Genomic DNA, 22,773 nt, shown 5'->3' on the forward strand with positions numbered 1-22,773 from the left:
CATTCTGATGATGAAATATAAAATAATTCTCAGCCACTGTAGGCTGAACACCTGCAAAGTCTTACTGTCAGCATCTTCTGTGTTAAGTTACTGGAGGGTATTTCAGAAAGTTATTGGAATATGTCTATTATGAAAAAACTACGCGTGGATCTCAATTTTTTGTACCAAAAATGAACATTTCATTTTCCACAAGCTTTCTGATATACCTTCATACACTGACGATACCCAGTCACGTGAAGGTTTATTATTACCATGACACATAAAGGTTTGAATTGTTAATCATCTGCCAGAGGCTGAAGATGGGGAATGGTGGCTTTGGTAACTAAAATTTGTGAGTTGGTCATTCAAAAGCAACACTGTGCCTCTGTTTCACTTACGGTTTAAAAAGTACCAACGAGGCATTATGGTTAGTGGGGCATTCATACCTTTTTGATAAGGCTAATGAGAAGACCATTGCAGATGAAGCCTGAGAGTGAAGTGCGTGCCAAGCACACAGACCGTCTCCCCTTCACAGAGGAATGAACACGCGATAGCTCGCCCCGGGGTTCAGCCGACAGCAGCAGCTTGACGGACATAGGCCAGTGTTGATAGTAGCGAGTTATGAAAATGCAATAACTAAAGAACGTCAAAGAATACTTTTTTACAAGAATTTATTAACTAAAAACTGAAAGATTGAAATGAACTATGAGACGCATGTCATTTGTAAGGTATACAATCAACACATGGAGAAATCCAATGAGGTTTAAAAACGTTAAGATTAATTCTTCTCACGGAGCTCCTCTACTTTCATTCTCCAATTGAGAGAATGGCGCACTTGTTTCAGGGATTCTGTAGCCTGTCATGGGAAAAAGAAACACACGTGACCAGAGAAAGCATTGCTGCTTGAGAGGCTTCTGTACGCTGAATGTCTCCTTAGGGCAATGAAACATATCTAGACTACTAAGTAGTAAATATCTAAAATGTCAATTTTATAGGGTTCTCTTTTTAGAAAATGTTTTAACAATGTTTCTAAAGAAAAAAAAACCTTTCATAAAAAACCCCTATGACTTATCCTTTTTCTCTCCCCTTTATTACTGAAAAAGTAGTACTTTACAGGTGTCATTTTAAATCTTAAGCGTCTCTGTCCTTTAAAGTAGCTGGGAGAACATCCATTCCTTAATGTTGGATTGGATCATTCAAATGTAAGGGGAGTGCCCAAAATTACTCTTTGTCCTACATAAGGATTACATGAAATAGTTTTTTAAAGGTTCAATTTAATAATTTCAGGGAGGGTAATTTAGAAGGTACAGATAAAAGATAGAATGTTGACTATTAAATGAGTATGCATTTAGCAATGAAGAATTCTTTTTTTAAAAGTTGATTTACTTGAAAGGCATAATGATAGAGGAAGGGACAGAGAAAGATCGTCCATCTGCTGATTCACTGCCCACATGGCCACAACAGCAGAGGCTGGGCCAAGCCAAAGCCAGGAAGCTGGAACGCTATGTGGGTGTCCCATGTGGGTTGCAGGGGCCCAAGCACTGGGTCCACAGCAGGGAGCTGGATCAGAAGCACTCTGATACAGGATGCCAGAGTCACAAGTGGTGGTTTAACCTGCTGTACCACAATGCCAGCCACAACGAACAACTATTCTGTTATAAAATTACTAAGAAAAAACTACAGTTATGTGCTGAGAAGTCACCTGAACAAAGCCAGTGAGTAAAGCAGGAGTCCAGAGACAAGAGCTGCTAAGGGCCAGCGATGTGGTGCAGTGGTAACGCATGACTGCCGCACAGCCCGGAGCATCACTTTCAGTCCTAGCAGCTCGGCTCTGGTCCAGCTCCATGCTAATGTGCCTTGCAGGCAGTGGTGACATCCCAAGTACTTCAGGCCCCTTCAGCCTGGCCCAGACCTGGGCTGATCCAAAGTCAGCTGGTGGCCATTTGGGGAGTAAACCAGTGTGTGAAAGATCTCTCCCCTCCTACCCCCTTCAAATAATTTTCTTAAAGCTGCTTAAACAGATACGGTAAAATGTTTGACAGGCCTGAGGCTTCACAAGGGAAGCTGTTGACACCCTGGCAGTGTGCGCCTGGGCCTGTTTCCTCCTGTGAAAGGGAAAACACAGGAGGCAAACTAACGATTCTTCTGTCCTTGGGGAAAGCAACGTAAATGCCCTTAGAGCTTACTTCCTTACCACAGTGTTCATCTTACTGAAATTCTCTTTGCTTAAAAAGAGCTTTCTATGGGAATCCTTTTACTTCACTCCACATTATTGAAGACGTCTTCACACATATTTGAACTATACCCAGGTAGAGAATACAAACAGGATATGAAATTTGTTATTGGCTATGCCAGCTGTTTCACTCAACAGCCGTACAGCATGCAAAAGCCTAAGCCTAAGCCCAGGATGTAACCTGCAAGCATGAGCCATCAACTGTGTTCCTGACACAGGGTCTAGTTACCAAGAAAATCAGCTGTAAGATGTATTTGTAATAGAATACCTTGGCAAGATCCTCCTTTAACTTGTTGTACTGCTCGACGTCAAAATGTTGCTGCTGTGATTTCTTATGGAAGAACTGAAGAAACTGCCTGCTCCTAACAGCTGAGTAAGTGTAATTCTGAGGGGAAAAAAAGAACGTGATTTGAAAAGACATAATACCTCTGTAAGAGAGAGATGTGATTTAGCCACACCAAAGCAAAGGCAGGCAGATGGATGAGTAAATACTGTAGTAACCATCGGAACAAGAATAAGCCATCACAGATAACAGTTTCATCTAAGCATCAGCTGTGGCTTTTAAAAGCAAGGTAGGACAGAATTATACATATTGGAAGAGAAAAAGGGCGACTGACAAAATAATCACTAGATAGTTACAGGGAGTTTTGCAGTATAAATTTCTTTTTGACAGAGTGGACAGTGAGAGGGAGAAAGGTCTTCCTTTTCCGTTGGTTCACCCCCCAACGGCCACTGTGGCCAGCATGCTGCGGCTGGTGCACCGCACTGATCCGAAGCCAGGAGCCAGGTGCTTCTCCTGGTCTCCCATGCAGGTGCAGGGCCCAAGCACTTGGGCCATCCTCCACTGCACTCCCGGGCCACAGCAAAGAGCTGGACTGGAAGAGGAGCAACTGGGGCAGAATCTGGCGTCCCAACCGGGACTAGAACCCAGGGTGCCAGTGCCTCAGGCAGAGGATTAGCCTATTGAGCTGCGGTGCTGGCCTTATAAATTCAATTTTATTTATAAATGAGGGTGTAGAGAACACAAATTGGAAAAGTATATCCCAGTGGAGGAATTTGTGTTATACTAATTATTTATACAGTTTCTCTGTGCTGTATGTAAGTCTCCAGCCAGCCTTGTGGAAAACAATGAAGTATCCGCTTACGAAACTCCAGATTGTAGGAATTAAGTACATAAAAAGCCTTTATTGCTCATTACTTGGATAATGAATTCTTTGCAAAGATACTCACCTGCCGCGTGACTATAAAGTATGCAAAAAAGACCATGGAATTTGCGAATGTGATGAAGTATGTGACTGGCTCCATGATATCCCAGGAGTACACCCACCAAGTGAGCCAGGCCATGGCCCCGCCCTGGACAGACAGCAGTGCTAATCCAGCCCACAAGAGCCCACTGGTTTTGGCTTCTGAACGAGCTTCAATTCTAGCTTTCACCTGGAGGAACAGGAAACAATCCAGTTTACAAGTGACTTAAGGGAAAGAAAGAACAAGAAAAGAGGGCTGGAACCATGGTACAGCGGGTAAGCTGCCACCTGTGGTACTGGCATCCCATATCAGCACTGGTTCAAGTCCTGGCTGCTTCACTTTATTTTCTCTTAATTTATTTGAAAGGCAGAATTATAGACAGAGTGATCTTCCATTACTGGTTCACTCCCCAAATGGCCACAGTGGCCGGAGCTGGGCTGATCCAAAGTCAGGAACCAGGAGCTTCTTCCAGATCTCCCACATGGGTGCAGGGCCCAAGAACTTGGGCCATCTTCCACCGCTTTCCCAGGCCAATAGCAGGCATGCTGGATTGGAAGTGCAGCAGCCAGGGCCAGTGCCCAGTGGGATGCTGCACTCAGGCAGAGGCTTAACCTACTGCACCACAGCACCAGCCCCTGCCTCACTTCTGATCAAGCTCCCTGCTGATGCATCTGGAGAAGCAGCGGATGGTCCGAGTCCTTGGACCCCTGCACCCAGGAAGGAGACCCAGAAGCTGCTCTTGGCTGCTTCTATCCATCACCACCAACTCTATCCATTACCATCATCTGGGGAGTGAATCAGCACATAGAAGACTTTTCTAACACTTTCAAGTCAGTAAGTCTGATTGAAAGGACTCCTTTGACCAAAGCACATCCGCAACATCCTGAACAGACTGCATGTATGGGAAATTTTCTATAGCATGCGTACCTGGCTGAGTAGTTACTCATTTCCCCATCAGTTTGCTCATCTTTTTTAAACCCTCAGGATGGTACTTGCCAGGGGGAACAGATATTACAGAATGGTATGCAATGAACTTAGAAGTCATCCTCTGGACCCTCTAAAATACAGGCCCATTGTTGGGCCCAGCAGTTCCACATCTAGGATGTCAACCTACAGGTGCAGCTGCACTCGTGAATTCCTTACAGTTCACTGCTAGTAGCACAAGACGGTCCAAAGTTAATCAAGATGCATGTGACTATAATTAGGAAGCTGTCTATGTACCAATTTGGAAGGATTTCCAGGATACATTATTAGTGAAAAGATATGAGTATGTACAGGGATTTAAAAAATCTGAAATGATTCATAGGTATGGGAGATGTAGTAACTGGAAGGATAGGACAAGAGGAGAACTATCCATTAGATTTTAGATTTTTAAATTTTTAAATATTTTCACTTTTAAAAAGATTTTTTTTGAAAAGCAGAGGGACACAGTGAGAAAGAATTCTTCCATTGCTGGTTCATTCCCCTAATGCCTGCAATAGCTGGGTCTAGGCTAGGCAAAAACCAGGAGCCTGGAACTCCATCTGGGTCTTTCACTTGAGTAATAGGAACCCAAGCACTTGAGCCATGTTCTGCTGTTTTCCCAGGCACATTACAGCACAGATATTAGAAACAGCAGCTACAGGGCCGGCACCGTGGCATAGTGGGTAAAGTGGCCACCTGCAGTGCTGGCATCCCATATGGGCACTGGTTCAAGTTCTGGCTGCTCCCCTTCCAATCCAGCTCTCTGCTATGGCCTGGGAAAGCAGCAGAAGATGATGGCCCAAGTCCTTGGGCCCCTGCACCCATGTGGGAGGAGACCCAGAAGCAGCTCCTGGCTCCTGGCTTCGTATTGCCGCAGCTCTGGCCATTGTGGCCATCTGGGGAATGAACCAGAGGATAGAAGATATCTCTTTCTCTCTGCCTGTGCCTCTCTATAACTCTGCCTTTCAAATAAATAAATCTTAAAAAAAAAGAAAAATAGCTGGGACTCGAACCAGCACCACCACACCAGCCCCACAGTTTTACTTTGTAAAAGGCAAAGAAAAAAATTAAATCGTGGGTAAGCAATCTTGAAAACAACAAAAGATCCCTCCCTCTGCTACCCCTTAAGTACCATTAGAGATACTACTAAGATTACTTATATTTCCAGAAATAACTTATTCACATAAAGACACACATATACCCTCCTTTTAAAACAAAACTTCACAAATTGGATTTGAGTTTTAGAGCAGTTTCTCTCGTAAAACAGATTCTGCCCCCTACCCCTCTACAAAAATCTAATTTTTTTCCTCTACACTGATCATGTTAGGAAGCCTTTGTTACTAACTGCAGCTACAATTCTGATCAGCAGAGCTGGGGCCAAGGGCTACTCCCAGAAAAGGAAACAGAGCACCCAGCAAGTGCATTCCAGTCTACTGTCCCAATTTGTCCCTGAAGGGGAGGCGCAGGGTGGAAGATGGCAGCTCTGGAGCTGGACCGCCTGCGCTCACGTCAGGCTCTCCCACCTGTTAGCTGTTCACTGAAAACGAGGACAACAGTACTGATCTCCCAGCTCTTTGGGGAGTCAAGAAGCAAGCATATGAAAAGCACTCAGAAAAGCATTCACATGAGGTGCGCTCAACCAAATACGAGGTCATATTTTCTGACAGACAACTGTGGTACTTCCTAACCTGTTCAAGGGGCTGCAGCTGTTTCTTCAGGTGGTCGATTTTCTCCAGTAAATGGTGTTCTTTCTTTTTCTGAAATTCTCCTAAGTGCAAAACTGTGAACAGCCTGTGAACCAAGGATTTCACATTTTCCATCTCAGTGGTGTGTTCATTATTTAGATGTTCTGAGAAAAGACACAAGGGAAACATAAGGGAGTCACCGCGCTTTCCCCCGTAAGGTCCAGGGAACCCAATCTGCATCTTCCAGAGCACTCCCAAAGCCTGGTGAGGCACTGGGCCCTGGCCTATCTCCCCGTCACATCGAGATGAGTCCATCAGTCTCAGATTAAGACAATCTGGAGAGATAAACTACAGCACAATGGGGTTAAAGATCCTGGTTTTTGTTGTCTTATTTGCAATACAAATTTTGGGGTCTCCTAAAATATGCCCACATGAGAAGGAGATTATTCATTTTCCAGAATGCAGGTTCATTCCTCACCCTAACTGGTAACACATCGGTTTATGGGTTGGTTCACTTTTACACCTGAGGTCCCTCTCTATCCCCAACCATCTTTCCAAAAATTATTTTTAGGGCTCACAAGGGAAAGAAACTGGAATACAAGCATGCAAACAAAAGTATAGTGTATGTTTGAGAAGTTCAAGTATATGATCTTTTGAACAAGAGTGAGTCACAGTAAACAACAGTGTAAATCTGAAAGGCAGTACACAGATGCTTTAATATGTCTGCAAAATGAGTACTGTAAAAAAGCTATGCATGGATTTCAAAATGTTTTGCACAGTTAAAAACAAACAACTTGGCCGGAGCCACGGCTCCCTTGGCCACAGCGGCCATTTGGGGGGTGAACCAACGGAAAGGAAGACCTTTCTGTCTCTGTCTATAACTCTCTGTCTCTCTCTAAATCTGCCTGTCAAAAAAAAAAAAAACTTTATAAATTCTGTTTCCCACACACTAACTGAAGAACCCTCATATGTGGGGGACCAGAATATGCCACTATAGATATGTCACCATGCCAGAAAGATTATTTTGAGCTGAAGGCAATGAAGAAACAGATATAAGAAAAGCTCTCTGGCTCTTCCCATTTGCCTAAAAGCAGAATCCAAATTTACAAATGGTGTCCACCTCCCCGACTACCAGAAAGAACAAAGGTTGATGACCAGAGAACATTTTAGACCCTTATTACCCTGGAGACGGCAGCTGGGAACCTGCATAACACACTACACTAGTTTTGTCTGCCATTAAGCCATTTGGTCCTCCTCCCAGAATGTGCTGCCCGTGAAGACTCAAGGTCTTTCCCCTTTGTCATTTCTCAAAGAAATTATTCTAAGATGCTACATAAGCAGAGGTCTAAACTGCCTCTGAGATTTATTTCCAGGATTCTCCCATGTATATTTGAAATATACATGTTAATAAGCTATTATTTGTTTTGATCTTATTAATCTCTCTTGTGTTAACAAGGATCACACCAGCTAAGAACTAATGGTAGAGGGAAAAATATTTTTTTCAACCCCTACAGGAGTCAGTTTCAGTGTTTTTGACACAGAGTTCTTTTGATTTATGGGCTTCTCATCCTTCCTCCACTGTGAGTTTATAAATCCACATAAAATTAGGCTGCAGTGACCCCTTTCCAGGAGTTTTTAATTCATCATCAGTTATACGAGAACCTGAGGGAGGGGACAAGGTGAGCAGAGGGAAGATGGTCCTCGCCACAGGGTTCTTGCAAACTACAATCCCAGAGTCAGTATCAGGTCTCACCCTGAAGTTACTTTTCATCTACCACCACTGCATTCTTCAAGACTTGGCTGTGACCTTTAACCCCTTCTGCATTCCAAGCTAAAGCCTGGAAGGTACCTAAAGCCAAGAGTGATTTTCTAGGCTTCTTAGGTCTGTAGAAGAGTCCTCCTTGGGGCAGGCGCTGTGGCAGAGTGGGTAAGGCCATCGCCTGCAGTGCTGGCATCCCATATGGCCACCAGTTGCTTCTGGACTGCTCCACTTCTAAATCCAGCTCTCTGCTTCGGCCTGGGAAAGCAATAGAAGATGGCCCAAGTCCTTGGAGCCCCGCACCCATATGGGAGCCCCAGAAGAAGCTCCTGGCTCTGGATCTACCCAGGTCCAGCCATTGCAGCCATTTGGGGAGTGAACCAGCAGATGGTAGATCGATCTCTCTCTCTGCCTTTGCCTCTCTGTAACACCACCTTTCAAATAAATAAATACATCTTTTTTTTAAAAGTTCACAGAAAAACAATTAAATTCACTTAAATAAAAAGCTCTCCTGCTACTGTGAACAAGGTATTGGTATCTAAAAGGTCTACACACAAAGAAAGGCATAGACAGGGCCCAGTTTGTCCAATGCTGTGGAGTGAAATAAACAGCGTTTCAAAGAACAACTCAGGTCCCTGAGACATGGGTCTGAGCAGTGGAAGATTCATACCCTGGGCTACTGCAGGCATTTGGGGAGTGAATCAATGGGTATCTGTCTCTTGCTCTTTCTGTCACTTTGCCTTTCAAATAAATAAATCCTTTTTAAAAAGTGTGGCTGGAGAAGGGTTTATAATCGCAAAATTTTACAAAGTGATAGTTCTGATAGGGGCTCAGGAGCCAGGCACTGGCTGAACAGCAGGATTTCAGTTCTCTTCACAGTGACAGTGCTGTTCTCTCAGCAGGCACTTGGGGGCAGCTGCCTGGAGCTGTTAGAAGCGTGTAAATGTTGTGGGGGTAAGGGGGTGTGAGTCTGTGTGTGTGGATGAAATCATTTGTGCCAAGAATTTGCAGGTTGCATAGGCCAGGTGGATGAGTCAAAAGAGCCAGTCTTCTCTCCCCACTAGGAAGGACAGGAAGTGACATAAAATGTGCATCTAAGCTCGGTGACAAGTGCCCTTGGCAATGCTTTCACAAGCCTGAGCCCCAGAATCCATTACCAACCCAGGCTCTGAGGCACAATCACTCCGTCCTCTTTTCTTCAGAAGCTGCTTATTCCTTTACCTGCATATGTGGATTTTATTTCACACCCTTCAGTTTTCATATCTAAGCTTGCTGATGTTTTAATTAGTGCAGGATGTCTCCTGTTATCTTCCTTCTGACCACGCCTACTGTGCCCACTGGGAATTTACTGTGCGACACGGGGCAAGCTTCACTCGGTGTTCGGTGAGGCACAGTGAGACCTGGGACGTCTGCCTGTGATGCTCAATCCCAACACAGCACCCTCCGCACAGGCAGAAGGGCCTTCTAGTGCGCCAGCGGGAGCTGGTGCGCTGTGCTGAGCTCCACCTGGGGGCTCGAGGGAGAGGAAGGTCACGCAGTGCAATGAGAAGCCCTGAAAACACTTGTTCCCACCTGCTCACTCAGATGCTCAACTCAGAACAGGAAGTGGAAGGCCTTACCAGGTGTTAGGAACCCACTGGACATGAAAACTAGACCTTAACAGGGGTTTCTATTTTCATATTTCTCAACTTCTGCCCGCTATTGCTTTGAGGTTAAATACAGCCCTGATTTTATTTAACTTTTGTTTATCTGAAAGGCAGAAACAGAGACAGGGATCTCCCTCTGCTGATTCAGTCCCCAAATGCCCACAACAGCTGCAGCTGGGCCAGAAGCCAGAAACTCAATGCTGGTGTCCCAGATGGGTGGCTGGAACCCAAGTACATGAGCTATCATCAGCCGCCTCTCAGTGTGTACATTTGCAGGAAACAGAGCTAGGCTCAAATCCAGGCACCTTGATATAAGATGTGGGTGTCCCAAGTGGTATAACTGCTGGGTCAAATGCCTGCCCTTGCCCCAATTTAAAGGAGATTAAGGGGGCCAGAGCCATGGCATAGCGGATAAAGCTGCCACTTGCAGTGCTGGCATCCCATATGGGCACTGGTTCGAGTTTTGGCTGCTCCACTTCCAATCCAGCTCTCTGCTATGGCCTGGGAAAGCAGTGGAAGATGGCCCAAGTCCTTGGGCCCCTGCACCCATGTGGGAGACCGGGAAGAAGCTCCTGGCTCCTTTTGGATTGGCTCAGCTCTGGCCATTGTGGCCATCTGGGGAGTGACCAGTGGATGGAAGACATCTCTCTCTCTCTCTCTCTGTGCCTTTTAAATAATAAATCTTAGAAAAAAAAAAGAAGAAAGTTTTAACTGTTAAGATGAATCACTCAATCTATTTTGTGATTCATTTTCTCTATTGTTTGTGTTTAAAAATTCCATGTAATGCTCAAATATACAATTTAGAAAGTTGTTAGATGTTTTCCTTTCAGAGATCCTCAGAGAAATGGCTAATCCCAGTGCTGGGACATGATGGGCACAGGATCAGCCTGGATCATCTAGTTATATCACAACAAAAAGAAATGCATGAAAAATAAAAAATGAGAACAAGTCACAGACACAGGGGCCACTGGTGTTCAAATTATACTGGAGGTGGCTGCTGGGCTCCTCGGAACAGAAGCTTTATTTTTTCTTCCCTTTTTCTTCCCTTTTTCTGAGAGGCAAAGTGACAGACAACACACTGTCACTGGTTCACTCCATAGATGTCCACAATGTCCAGGGCAAAAGCTGGGAGACAATAAGGCTTCCAGGGCCCTGCGTTGTGACATAACAGTTTAAGCCGCTGCCTGTGGCACCGGCATCCCATATGGGCGCCAGTCTGAGTCTCGGCTGCTCCACTCCAAATAAAATAAAATATATATATAAAAAAAGAAAGCAATCTAGGTTCTCTCATGTGGTTGCAGGAACCTGATTACTTGGGCCATCGCTGCTGAATCACTGGGTCTGCATTAGGAGAAAGCTGGGGCTAGGAACTGGGATTGAAGCAGGCACTCAGACCTGGGAAGCAGGCAGTCGTAACTGCATCTCAACTGCGAGGCCAAATACCTCCCCTCCTACCCGTTTCCTAACATTTCCTTACGTTCTTCCTTCCCCCATTTAGCATCTATTGATGATTACTATGATGTAAAATCTGGCTGCAAAATGGTGATTTCCCAACTCCAACAACCTTCGACATTTACCAGGCAGCGCTCAGCATTCCAAATGTCAGCAAGAGCCTTCTTTGACTTACTGATCATCAGTTCATAAGGCATGAACTCAGGATTCCTCCCCTTCCCCTTAGCAGTCTGTAATCACCGCTCAGGGGGAGCCGAAGCCTCTGCAGCCAAGACTGGTGGTGAACTTGAACTGCTGCTGGAGGCTCGATGTAGACTGCCTGGGAAGCAGAACTCCACACTTTCATCAGTTTCCCCTCCAGGAACCTCACCAGCTCCTCACACTGCAGATCAGAGACCAAAGAAAAACACTCCACTGCTTCAGGCAGGGGAGAGGAAAGGCCATCATTTTGAAATAGCCCTGCCTATATGTTCTTCATTTGAGAACAAGGAGACCACTCTACCCTAGAGCCTAATCCACCTTGGGGAAGGGCAATTAACCAACTCCAGCCCCTGGAAGTCTTGCTGTCTTACACAGGGGATAAAAGAGGAAAGAAAAAGGCTAGAAAATTATTGTGAAAGCTACAGCCTAGGGATGCAGGCCAATAAAACCAAATATTCAATCCTTAGATTATACATGCTTCCTTTCTTCAGTACTTCAGCACATCATCTGGGCTCCAGTTCTATACAAGACACAGGTTCTATTTAAGAAGGAATTTCTAGGGAAACCCCAAAAAAGAGTGTGAGACACCAAAATAGGGCACAAAAGGAAAATGAAACCTCTGATACCTACAGCAAAGCAAACATTAAATAGCCTAACTCCCACCCAGATGAACATAAACCTCACACTAAAAGACCTGCTTACTTTGCTTTCTATTACCTGATATATTATGTTCAGCTTTCAGGGAAAAAAAAGTTAAAGCAAGAAAAATGCATAGTCTGAAGAGACAAAGCAAGCATCAAAACTAGGCCCTACCATGGCAAAGATTCTGGAGCCGTCTGACTGGGTTATTAAAACAACTGTAATAGAAAAATTGGACGATATACAGGACCACGTGAATAATGCAAACAGATAGATGGAAACTCTCAAAGAATCAAAAGGGACCGCCAGATCAAAACAACCATTGAGACAGAAATGAAGAATGTCTTGGAGGGGCTCATTATCAGACTAGACACTACAGAGAAGACAATCTGTGAGCTGGGTATGTATCAATAAAAACTTCCTAAACTAAAAACCAAAGAAAGAAATGGGGAAAATGCTAATGGAATGCCTAAGATTATGGGACAATTACAAAGGTATGACACACACAAAGCAGGAATACTAGAAGAAGAAAGGAAGGAACAGAGGCAATATTGGAAGTAATGATGGCTGAAAACGTTCCAAAAGCTGAAGGTAAAAACGACAGAGGTTTAGGGGCTGGTGCAGTGGCATAGCAGATACAGCTGCCACCTGCAGCATCGGCATCCCATATGGGTGCCGGTTCGAATCCCATATGCCCCACTTCCGATCCAGCTCTCTACTGTGGCCTGGGAAAGCAGTAGAAGATGGCCCAAGTCCTTGGTCCCCTGCACCCACATGGGAGACCCAGAAGGTCCTGGCTCCCGCCTTTGAATCGGCACAGCTCTGACCATTGTGGCCACCTGGGGAGTGAACCAGCAGATGGAAGACCTCTCTGTCTGCCTCTGCCTCTCTGTAATTCTGCCTTTCACATAAATAAATCTTAAAAAACAAGGTTGAATATCACTGGTAGAAAATGTTTGGTGATAGAAATATCTCTGATTTTGGTTTCTGGAATATTACATGAACACAGTCAAATATCTTGGAGATGAAACCAAATCTAAACACAAAGTTCATTTATGTTTCAGATACTTTTTACACACAGCCTGAAATTAAGTATATAAAATACATTTAGAATACCTGTGATTTTTTTATTTCGTTTTGAGAGGCAGAGAGAGACAGGAAGAGCTCCCATCCAGTCGTTCACTCGCCAAAGGCCTGCAATGGCCAGGATTAGGCCAGGTCAAAGCCAGAAGCCAGGTACTGAATCCAGGTCTCCCATGTAGGTAACAGGGACCCAACCACTGGAGCATCACTTACTGCCGCTCAAGGTTAGTGTGCCTGTGTTCTGTCTACAACCCATCATGAGGGTCAGGTGTAGAATTTTTCACCTCTGGATTGATATCAGCACTTTAAAGGTTTTGGAGTTTCAGATTGTGGATGCTCAACCTGTAGTTTCTGAAATGAGGGGTGGGGGGAAGCTGTCTTAGAGTTAAGACTTCTGGTTCTCAATCTGACACATAGGAGCCTAGAACTCCTCACTCTGTTTCTTAAAAATTTTTTAGAGGTTTATTTAAAGACTCTGTATGTGTGTGTGTGTGTGTGAGAGAGAGAGAGACAGAGAGACAGAGAGAGAGAGATCTTCCATCTGCTGGTTCACTCACCAAATGGCCACAATAAACAGGGCTGGGCTGGGCTGGGCTGAAGCCAGAAGCCATGAACTCCATCCTGGTCTCCCATGTGAGTGGCAGGAATCCAGGCACTTGGGCCATCATCCACTGCCTTCTCAGGCACATCAGCAGGGAGTTGTATCAGAAGCAGAGCAGCCGGCATTAGAACCGGCACTCCAATATAGCATGCCAGCATTGCAAGCAGCGGCTTACCCTGCTGTTCCACAATGGCAGTCCACTCCATCTTAACAGTAAGCAAAAAAGCTGAAGAAACTGAAAATCAGCAACTCACCTCACATCTCTAAGAGAACTGAAGTCACAGGACAAACTACTACCCCTGAACTTGAGACAGAAGTGGATACAGAGAACCATGACTTCCTGGAGCAGACCACCATGATCGAGGACGTGCAAGTAACCAGACCCAGGGTATGGAAACCTGCACTGTAACTTGCAAATTGCTGGGGGCTCAGTGAGGACAACTCTTGAGATTTATATCCACACTTTAATCAGCTTTACCTCGGAAGTTCTACCAGGTTCTCACAGTAAAAATTAGAAAAGCCCCTTCCTGCTTCTAGCAGTGGGAGGAAAAAAGTAGCCATTTTGAAATATGTCAAAGAATTCTGTTCCCAACAAGGTCTGCTCTGCTCCCTTTAGAAGCCCCAGTTGAGACAGTTGGCTAGGATGCGTTTCTTACCTTTCTTGGGGCACTGCACATCATATGCTATTTTATTAATGACAAGTTTAAAATCTTTCATGAGCAAAATCCCCATCAAGGTGGAAGCTGGAATCTCACTGCCATCTGAAAGCAAAAACATAATACAAATATCTGTCTGTTTGTTTGTTTGTAAGAACCATTTTCCAATACACAGAAAGTTACTGACCCAAGTCTTTACAATACAGCATGGAGATCTGCCTTTTGGGAGGCTCCTCCAAACTCAAACAGCATTCCTATTGAAAGGACTAATTCCTCCTTGGTGTTCTGCCTCCTGCTTCCTTTTTCTTTGTAAAGATTTATTTATTTATTTGAAAGGCAGGGTGACAGAGACAGAGATATCCTCGGCCATTGGTGTCCTCCCAAAATGCCTGCAATAGCTAAGACTGGGCCAGGCAGAAGCCAGGAGCCAAGAATTTCATCTGGATTTTCCAAGTGGGTGTCAGGAACTCAAGTACTTGAGCCATAATCTGATGACTCCCACAGTGAGAACTGGCAGGAAGCTGGATGGAAACCAGAGGCAGGACTCTATCCCACTGTGATATGAGATGGAGGTAGCCCAAGTGCACCCAATGCACTACAACTTAACCCAATGCCCCACAGCTCCCACTCCTCTACCTCCCATTTCATTGGACCAAATGGAACAGGCAGGAGCTCACTGTCCCACTGGGTCAGCTGGGCTGGAATCTAGGTTAATGCCCAACTACACCTGCAGAAGCTCATGTAGATTCAAGGAAAGTGGAACCTCCTCAGAGCAAGGCTGGGGCAGTGGAGGTTGCAGTGTCTGGGGAGTGTTGGCAGCACAGCCCATCAGTAAACATTGTCTCTGCTCATGTCCCCTTCTGTCATTTCCAGTCTAAGAGCCCAATGTCATTATTCTGCTTAGCCAAAGTCCATTGCTTCTGCTTACAGCACACAGGTCGCAACATTTTTAAAGCTTACTTTTCTCTGAATTACTAGAGGTGACTGATTGGTGTCAGCTGAAAATTCATGGCCACACAGCACCACAAACCACCACCACCCTGGCTCATTCCACCATTTTGGAGAGCTTGTGGAAAATGAGAGGAGGCAGAACTTCAAGGAGGTGGGGGTGGCATTGACAGTAATGAACATAATTAAGGCTAAGAAATAAATTGGGGGGCTGGCATCGTGGCACAGCAGGTTAGGCTGCCTCTTGGCATACCAGCACCGATATTCAAGTGATGGTTGGAGTCCCAGCTGCTCCACTTTCAATCCAGCTTCCTGCTAATGCACCTACGAAGCAGCAGATTGTTAGGACTTATTAGGCTGCTGGGACACAAATAGATAACACCACACTTGGCAAACTGAGCCCAATTAATGAAGACACTGAAGAAGTCATGTGGCACTTTGTTTTTCATGGCCTAAGATTCTGCCAGTTCTGGCTTTCACAGCCACTAGCTTGGGACATCCCAAGCGGATTAAAATCCCACATTGTAAATTGTTGACATTGATAAATGCCTGTCAAGGAGGTGTCTGCCTTATCACTGTAGATGTCACTTTGGCCCTGGGCTGTTGCACGTATACAGGGCCCTTTCCTAGGCCAGAGGTATAAAGAAGACAACTGCCTGCCACCCAGGGGCCTGAGCTTTCTCTCAGGACCCCCACTTGCTGTCCAAGCAAGTTAACTCCTCACCCCCTTTTCTCTGCTGTCTTCCCGTTCAAATCCTTGCCTCAGTCCGTTGCCTCTTCCCCTTACTGGGGTATAAAGCCCCGAGAACCTGGCACAGATGACGGCCTAGGAAGCTGGGTCCCTGCCACCCATGTTGGAGACCTGGATGGATTTCTGGCTTCTACCTGGCTCAGCCCCTGCTGTAGGGTTCTTTGGGGAGTGAGCCAGCAGATGAAAGACCTTGGTCTCTCTTTTGCTCTTCTTTTCAAATAAGTAAATAATTTTTAAAACAAAATTCGCATTTCTGTTGTTTAATTTATTGAGGTGAGGAAAGAAGCAGAAGAGATTCAAGTATCCCAGGAACATTTTAGAAAAAAAATTTCTTGGAAATTTTTAACCTCAATGTGCTTTGCTCAGTTTCTCATATGGCCTAGTTGTTATATATTTGAACTAAACTTTAATGTAACCCAGGTGTTAAGAAAGTAGTCATTGAACAACAATTTAAAAACTGGTGCTGGGTAGGGTTTTTCTTTCTGTCATCTCTTCTACAGAAAAGTTCATAGATTATGTGAAATGAACTGCAAGAGAATGCTGGAGGTCTACTCTCTCTTGGCCAGCTGAGTGCTTGGCTACACTCACGCAGAGCAATTTCAGTCACATTAACATGCAGGACAACACGAAGAACCTGCTTGCCTACCTCCTGTCTGGCTCCCTGTAGTTCTTTTGTTCCAGAAGGCAGCAGTCAAGTCTGCAAGGTCTCTGTTCCTAGAACTTGGATTTTCCGGTTCCCACTCGTCAGCTGAGGTGAGAACACTTTTCCAAGAATTGCTAAATAATTCAACCCACACTATGGGCAAACTGACAAGCTCAGAATACTCTTTCAAGCACAAATTCCCACACAATTTTCTTAAAAAGCATGAATAACACACCAATCCTCTTAATTGACTTTCCAAGTGTCATTTAAAAACTTACCTTTAAATGACTTCAAACCAGCGTCTATAAGTATTACTATAAAAAGAAATCAACTGAGTACAATTTTTGTTGAAATAATACATTACCCTTTACATAAACGTATGAACATCAAAATATTGACCTAAAATAGGAGCCAATGATACAACATTGAATTTTTCATACATTCCTGGGCCAGTATCAATTTAAACCCAACTTTTCTCTAAACCTCAGAGAAAAGTCTTAGTTCCTTCCTAGTCTCTTTCTTTGTGCTGTTTCAAAGTCACTCAAATTATTTTTAGAAATTAGCAGGGTAAACATCTTTAACCTTTCTCATGTCATTTATTTAACTAATGCTTGCTGAGTACCTGTCCCAGACAAGCACTGTTCAGTTCAACCCCTCCCAGCTCTAGGTCTGCATCTGAGCTCCTAGAAGCTCAGGAAGGCAGGCCCTGCCCACCTAGAGAAGGCCCGTGGGCCCCCACTGCCCCCGTGCCCCAGGGAAGGGTCTAGTTTAGGGATGAAGTATTAGTATGTTCATTGTGGTCAAAGAGCTAAACCTTATTCTACATTCCATGTTTTAGTAGTAAGCAAGCTCCCCTTCCAGTTCCACCAAAGGCCTCACATCAAGGCTTTCATAATCTGGCCCCCTCCACTTCTCAGATTTCTTCTTCCTGCCCAGCTCCTTCCTTGGAGCCACACTGGAGTCTGCTCTGACCTCAAGGCCTAGGCCTCCAGGGTCCCACCTTCCATCCTCATCTGTTCCAGGTCTCCACTCAAGTGCGACATTAGTGAGACACACCACCGCCCCCTCCCCACCCCGCCACTTCTACTCCCGTACTCTGCTTTCTCCAATACCCTTATTATCAAACATAAAACATAATTTCTTTCTCTATCTTGTTACTGTCTCCTCTTGCAATGTAAGTTCTATAAGGGCAGACGTTTTATCCCTTCTGCTCTTTGCTCTAATATCTACAACAGTACTTGGTATATGTAAGGTACTCAGCAAGTATTTGTCAAATGAGTCCAATTCCTTAATCCCCATTTGTCAAACTTCTGTAGCTAACTTTAAATGGTTATGAAATTGGGTAAGGAAGAAAAATGTTTCTTTTTCAACACTGCAATAGTATCTATTACCCTTTAAATAATTTTTTCCTCAGTATTTACTACTACGTTAAAGTAACAAGACGGATGTATAAATGTATCTGTATTTGTAGCTTCTGTATGCTGGGCTGAAGCAAAGAACTCCTTATTTTAGGAGCAGTTGGTTGAAGACCATTTTAGAGAACATAAAAAATATATCATAAACTTAAAATGTCTAAATAAGGTTATTAAATAATGAGCTAATTCTGTCAAAAAATACTAGGCTGTAATTGCTTTATAACAAAGAAAAATGAACAATGTATGTATTTTAACTACTCACTGGCTATCTTATTCACTGAAATCGCATTCCATGTTCTATTCAAATTTTGCTGAAAATTACATGCTAATGCCCATGCTAAAATTTCTGAAGGTGATTTATGATAAGGCAGGTAGCTAAGTTAGGGCCATGAGCTGGGAAGCCATACCTCCTCTGCCCTATGTAATCCTATCCGCCTACCTGTCAGTCAAATAATCCCTTTCACAGGATGTATCTCCCTTCACCTGGCAGCTGGGGGTGGTTCTACGTCACCCATTCCTCTCCATCCTCAGAAGAGGAGGGCAACTGGGTGGCGGACTCCCTCTCTGCAGAGGAGGACAAGACAAGGCACTGAAGCGTCGTCTCTGTACTTCCCTCCCCCATCCTTTCCCTTCCTGGCCCACTCTATTCCTGAACAATTCCCACTTGTGTGTGTGTTCTACTCAGCTTTTAAATAAACTTTATCACCATGTGTGTGCCTCTACTTAGATTGCTTCTCTAGGTAAAATGCAAGGACCTGGAATAGGTATGTAGGTAACACTTTGCCCACAACAAAGGGAGAATATTTTCAGGCTAAGTTTGAAAGAAACTGAAACTTACATTAAACTTATTCTGTTGATTATTTATTCAATGGAGTTAAATTTAAAAAAAAATCACTGGTGTGTAAAAACTTAAGTTCTCAGTAAAGGTCAATAACTTATTATATAATGAATTAAAGAATCAATTTCTTTTTAGAAAAATAAAGGATGAAAACAAAGGTTGGGAAAAGCAAGGACGAGGCTGTGGGACTTGGGACAAAGCAGTAAAACACATGCATACCTGCCGCAAGGATGGCTGCAGCTGTGACACCTTTGTCTTCACTCTGGAGGTCCTGAAGGAATGACCCCACTGTTGACAGTACTGGTTTGACTACAAATTGACAGCGCTCTTTTCTGGATGGCAAAGTAAGTGTTATCAAAGGAAGGCCATGTCGATAATTAATTGTTACTTCTGTTTAAAAAGAAAAGAATACAGAAATGAAAAATATTTACTTGTGAAAAAGGATTTAATATTCAAGAATGCTAAAAGGAATGCTTACACAGAGAATTCATAAGCCTCTGAATTCCAATGCAAAGCTGCATGGCTTGTACGGTGCCGGCATCACACTACAGCCTATGTGTTCTCTACCATCCTGTAACATCTTATCGCAGCTTGTACCACACTGTATTATAATCATCTGCTTCCAGCTTTCCCAAATACAGCTGGTTCTTATTCATCTCTAGCTCCTGTCTGCCAGAATGGTAGTCTGTCAAAAACATATGTTCTAGGAACAGCAAAGGGAGGAACTTAACCAAGGGACGGGATGGACTAGGGTAGGGGAGTGCAAGTATAATCACTTGTTTTGCTTAAAATGCATCCTGGCATGGGTTAAGCGGCTGCTCGCAACACACACATCCCGTATCACAATGCTGGTTCAAACCAGCTGCTTTGCTTCCGATTTTGCTCCCTGCTTATGCACCTGGGAAGGCAGCAGATTATGGTCCAAGTACTTGGCCCCTGACACCTATGTAGGAGACTAAGATGGCATTCCTGGCTCCTGGCTTGGGCCTGGCTCATTTGGGGAGTGAACTACTGGGTGGAAGATCTCTCTCTTCCTGTGTCTGTCCCTCTGCTGCCCATCACTGCCTTTCAAACTAATCTTTTAAGAACCCCCCCCCCCCAATAAACCAAAACACCTCACATACCTCTCTTTGGAAGAAGAGAAATTGATTAGCATATGACTCAAAGAAGTGATGTGAAACCTTACCATCAGGTGGCGCCACTGTACTATAAAGTTGTGACTGGTAGTCCTTCAGGTTTCCACAGTGCTTCACACACAAAACCTGTAAGAAAATTAGTTTTTCTTTTAAAAAGGCAGAAAAGCTGAACTAAGTGTCTTTATCAGAAGATTCTCCTTAACCTCGTATGACAAGCACGATGGGAAAATGCAACTTCCCACACACACCCTGGGCACATCTACATCTGCCTGTCAGGCCGCCTGCAAGCTTGTTGCTCTCTGTGCAGGGCTGTAACCTGTGGGGACAGGATGGCTCAGGCGGGGGTGGGAGGACCCCTAGAAATCCTAGAGTTCTGTGAGAATTTTAAAGTTTGCTTTTCCCTCCAGGCAATCATTTAAGCAAATAGATACAAGGCACACATGTTCTAGATACTGTGTCCCAAAGGAGGCCCCCAGACCAGCGGCATCCAGTCAGCTCCAAGCTGACTGGAAATGCAGTCTCAGGGGCACTGCAGACTTACTGGACTAGCTGCATTTAAACAAGGTCCCCAAGTGCATCCCCATGCACATGAGGGTTTGATAAACATTGCCCCAGATCCAGGCTGTCCAATATTGTACCCTGGGGCTACTTAAATTTACATTACAAAACAAAAACTTAGGTTCCTTAGTAACCTTTGCCACGTTTCAGGTGTTCCGCAGTCTGTAAGTCTAGTGGTCACCCTATTAGCACAGAAATAGAGGATTTCCATCATCACAGAACACTCCACCGGGCAGTCCTGATGAGTCTATATCTGGCCCACTTTATTATGAAACACATTTTTAGGGCTTGCATTGGCGCTTGTGTTTACAGATGTATTGATTGGTAAGTAATGAAGACCCAAAGGCACCATCATGCACTGTGTGAACAAAGATATTACAGTAGTAGAAACAAGGACACTGAATAATTCATTCGCAGGCATTTGGAATTTGAACTTAATGCTAGAGAATTAGCACCACCGCTTAATGTGAAAACAAGTTACCCATCCCACAGCCCTTCTGGATGGTTTTTGTTTTATCATGAACAGGCCAGACAGGATGGAGAATTGTAAATCAGGTCTTTTGATGGGTTTTGTCCCTGCCTGGTAACTAAATGCCAATCTGACAAGTATTTTTTCCAACGAAATTGTACTTAAAAACCCCAGTGCTACGGGGCCCTTTGGGTTTTTTCCCTCTTTTGGAAGCCCCCCTCCATGCCGCTCTGGCTACAGGTCTTTGACTCTAATAAATATTTTAAAATCTCTGCTTGTCTGCTTTGAAATTCTTCCACATGAGACAAAGAACCGAGGTAATAATAATTTCTCAGCTGCCTTTTTGCCATAACAACTTCTCTACCAGCCCACCCCTTACCCCCAAAGGTAACTGCTGCTATTAGTGTGCAGGCACACCGGGTTCTAGTCCCATTCAGGGCCTTCCACATGGGTGGTAGGGGCCTAAGCACTTGGGGCATCATCTGCTGCTTTCCAGGCACATTAGTAGGAAGCTGGATTGGAATAACAGTAGCTGGGAGTCAAACTGGCACTCCAATATGGGATGCAAGCCACAACCTTGGTCCCAGATTTTTCTCCTATTTTGCTGTACTGCAGGGTCTACCTGTCACTGACTTATCATTAAGTGTCTTTCCTTGTCCACTTCTGCCTAACAAAATCCTGTCATTCCCTCAAGATCCAGCTGCAGTATAATTTTGTCCTTGAAATCTCCCTGGGGAGGGGGTGGTGGTGAAAGAACACAAGCAAAATCCTAGCCTCTAAATACATCTACAGGCAACTGTCATCTTTTTCAGGCACAGGGTTCAGGAAGAAGTGAGGGGGGTTGGGGGGAAGAGGACAAGTTTGGCAGTGCAGAGGGGAGCCAGAGCTATGGTTAGAAAAAGACAGGAGTGGGGAAAGTCATCATCAGTATGGGAGAGATCTGCTTGAACTTCCAAGTGGAAGAGGAGTCAGGTGTGAAACTTGTCAGAACAAAAATAGTCACCTTTGTCAAATCCAAACACAGTAGAGCTGGGCAGGGAAGTGGTGAAGGCAGGCTCTCACACACACATACGCCTAAGATGGGAACTGTGAACTGTGCAAGAAAGTCCTCAAAGCCACCATTACAGATAGGCCCCTTGCACGTGGACACCTGCAATGGCTGTCTCCACCAACGAATTAAAGCTAACTCCTGCCCCAGGCCCCTGTAATCAGTGATCTTTGTTTCAAAATGGCTTATGTCAATTTCTCCTTTTTTGTCTCAAAAGCATCCCCTTTGTCTGAAACTCCTTGGATGTATCTATGGTCTGCTATAGCTCATATATCCTAGATTACAATCTTGCTATTCCTGAATAAACCCTTTGGAGAGCTGGTCTCTAATAGAGGTGTTAGCAGAGAAATGTATAATAATCCCATTGGGGCAAATTAAAGTTGAGCTTATAGCTATGTCATATCTTGAACATATTACTATTTACAGAAGGCACAAGTTCCATTCAAGATGGTGGTTTAAATTCATACTTAAGGGCCTCCTCTACTCTGTATTAAAAAACAGCATACTATTATCCATTAGGATTCTGAGGGGAGTGGTTCTAGGAGCCCTTGCAGACACCAAAATCTGAGAAATGCTCTAATCCCTTTTATAAATGGAATGTTATTGGCATCTAACCTACACATCCTCCTGTATACTTTGAATCATCTCTAGATTAGGTATGAATCCTAATACAATGTAAATGCTTTATAAATAAAGTCTGAACATGTTCAGTCAAGACACAATTTTTAAAAACTGTTCCTTGTCCACAATTGGTTAAAGCTGGATGTGGACCCCTTGGATACTGAGAGTTGATTTTAAGTATCTCCATGTACCAGAAACAAAAGA

The 22,773-nt window shown here is 44.3% G+C and overlaps 1 protein-coding gene across 2 annotated transcripts in view; it reads right to left on the reverse strand.

Moving 5' to 3' along the window:
- Positions 1-633: 633 nt before the first annotated feature.
- Positions 634-22,773, reverse strand: part of MCUB (mitochondrial calcium uniporter dominant negative subunit beta) — a 105,237-nt gene continuing 83,097 nt past the window's right edge. Inside the window, exons 2-8 of one of the 2 annotated variants that reach the window (XM_008267492.4) lie at positions 19,924-19,999; positions 18,957-19,127; positions 14,143-14,247; positions 6,109-6,269; positions 3,443-3,646; positions 2,481-2,597; positions 634-835 (exon numbers count right to left, since the gene is read on the reverse strand). In XM_008267492.4, the coding sequence (XP_008265714.1) occupies positions 758-835; positions 2,481-2,597; positions 3,443-3,646; positions 6,109-6,269; positions 14,143-14,247; positions 18,957-19,127; positions 19,924-19,999 (912 nt within the window). In that variant the 3' untranslated portion in view covers positions 634-757. The remainder of the gene's footprint in view (positions 836-2,480; positions 2,598-3,442; positions 3,647-6,108; positions 6,270-14,142; positions 14,248-18,956; positions 19,128-19,923; positions 20,000-22,773) is intronic. The other variant, XM_070047759.1, reaches the window with a different exon arrangement.

This window comes from Oryctolagus cuniculus, chromosome 8 (assembly GCF_964237555.1).
Source record: "Oryctolagus cuniculus chromosome 8, mOryCun1.1, whole genome shotgun sequence".
In the NCBI taxonomy this organism is placed as follows: Eukaryota; Metazoa; Chordata; class Mammalia; order Lagomorpha; family Leporidae; genus Oryctolagus; species Oryctolagus cuniculus.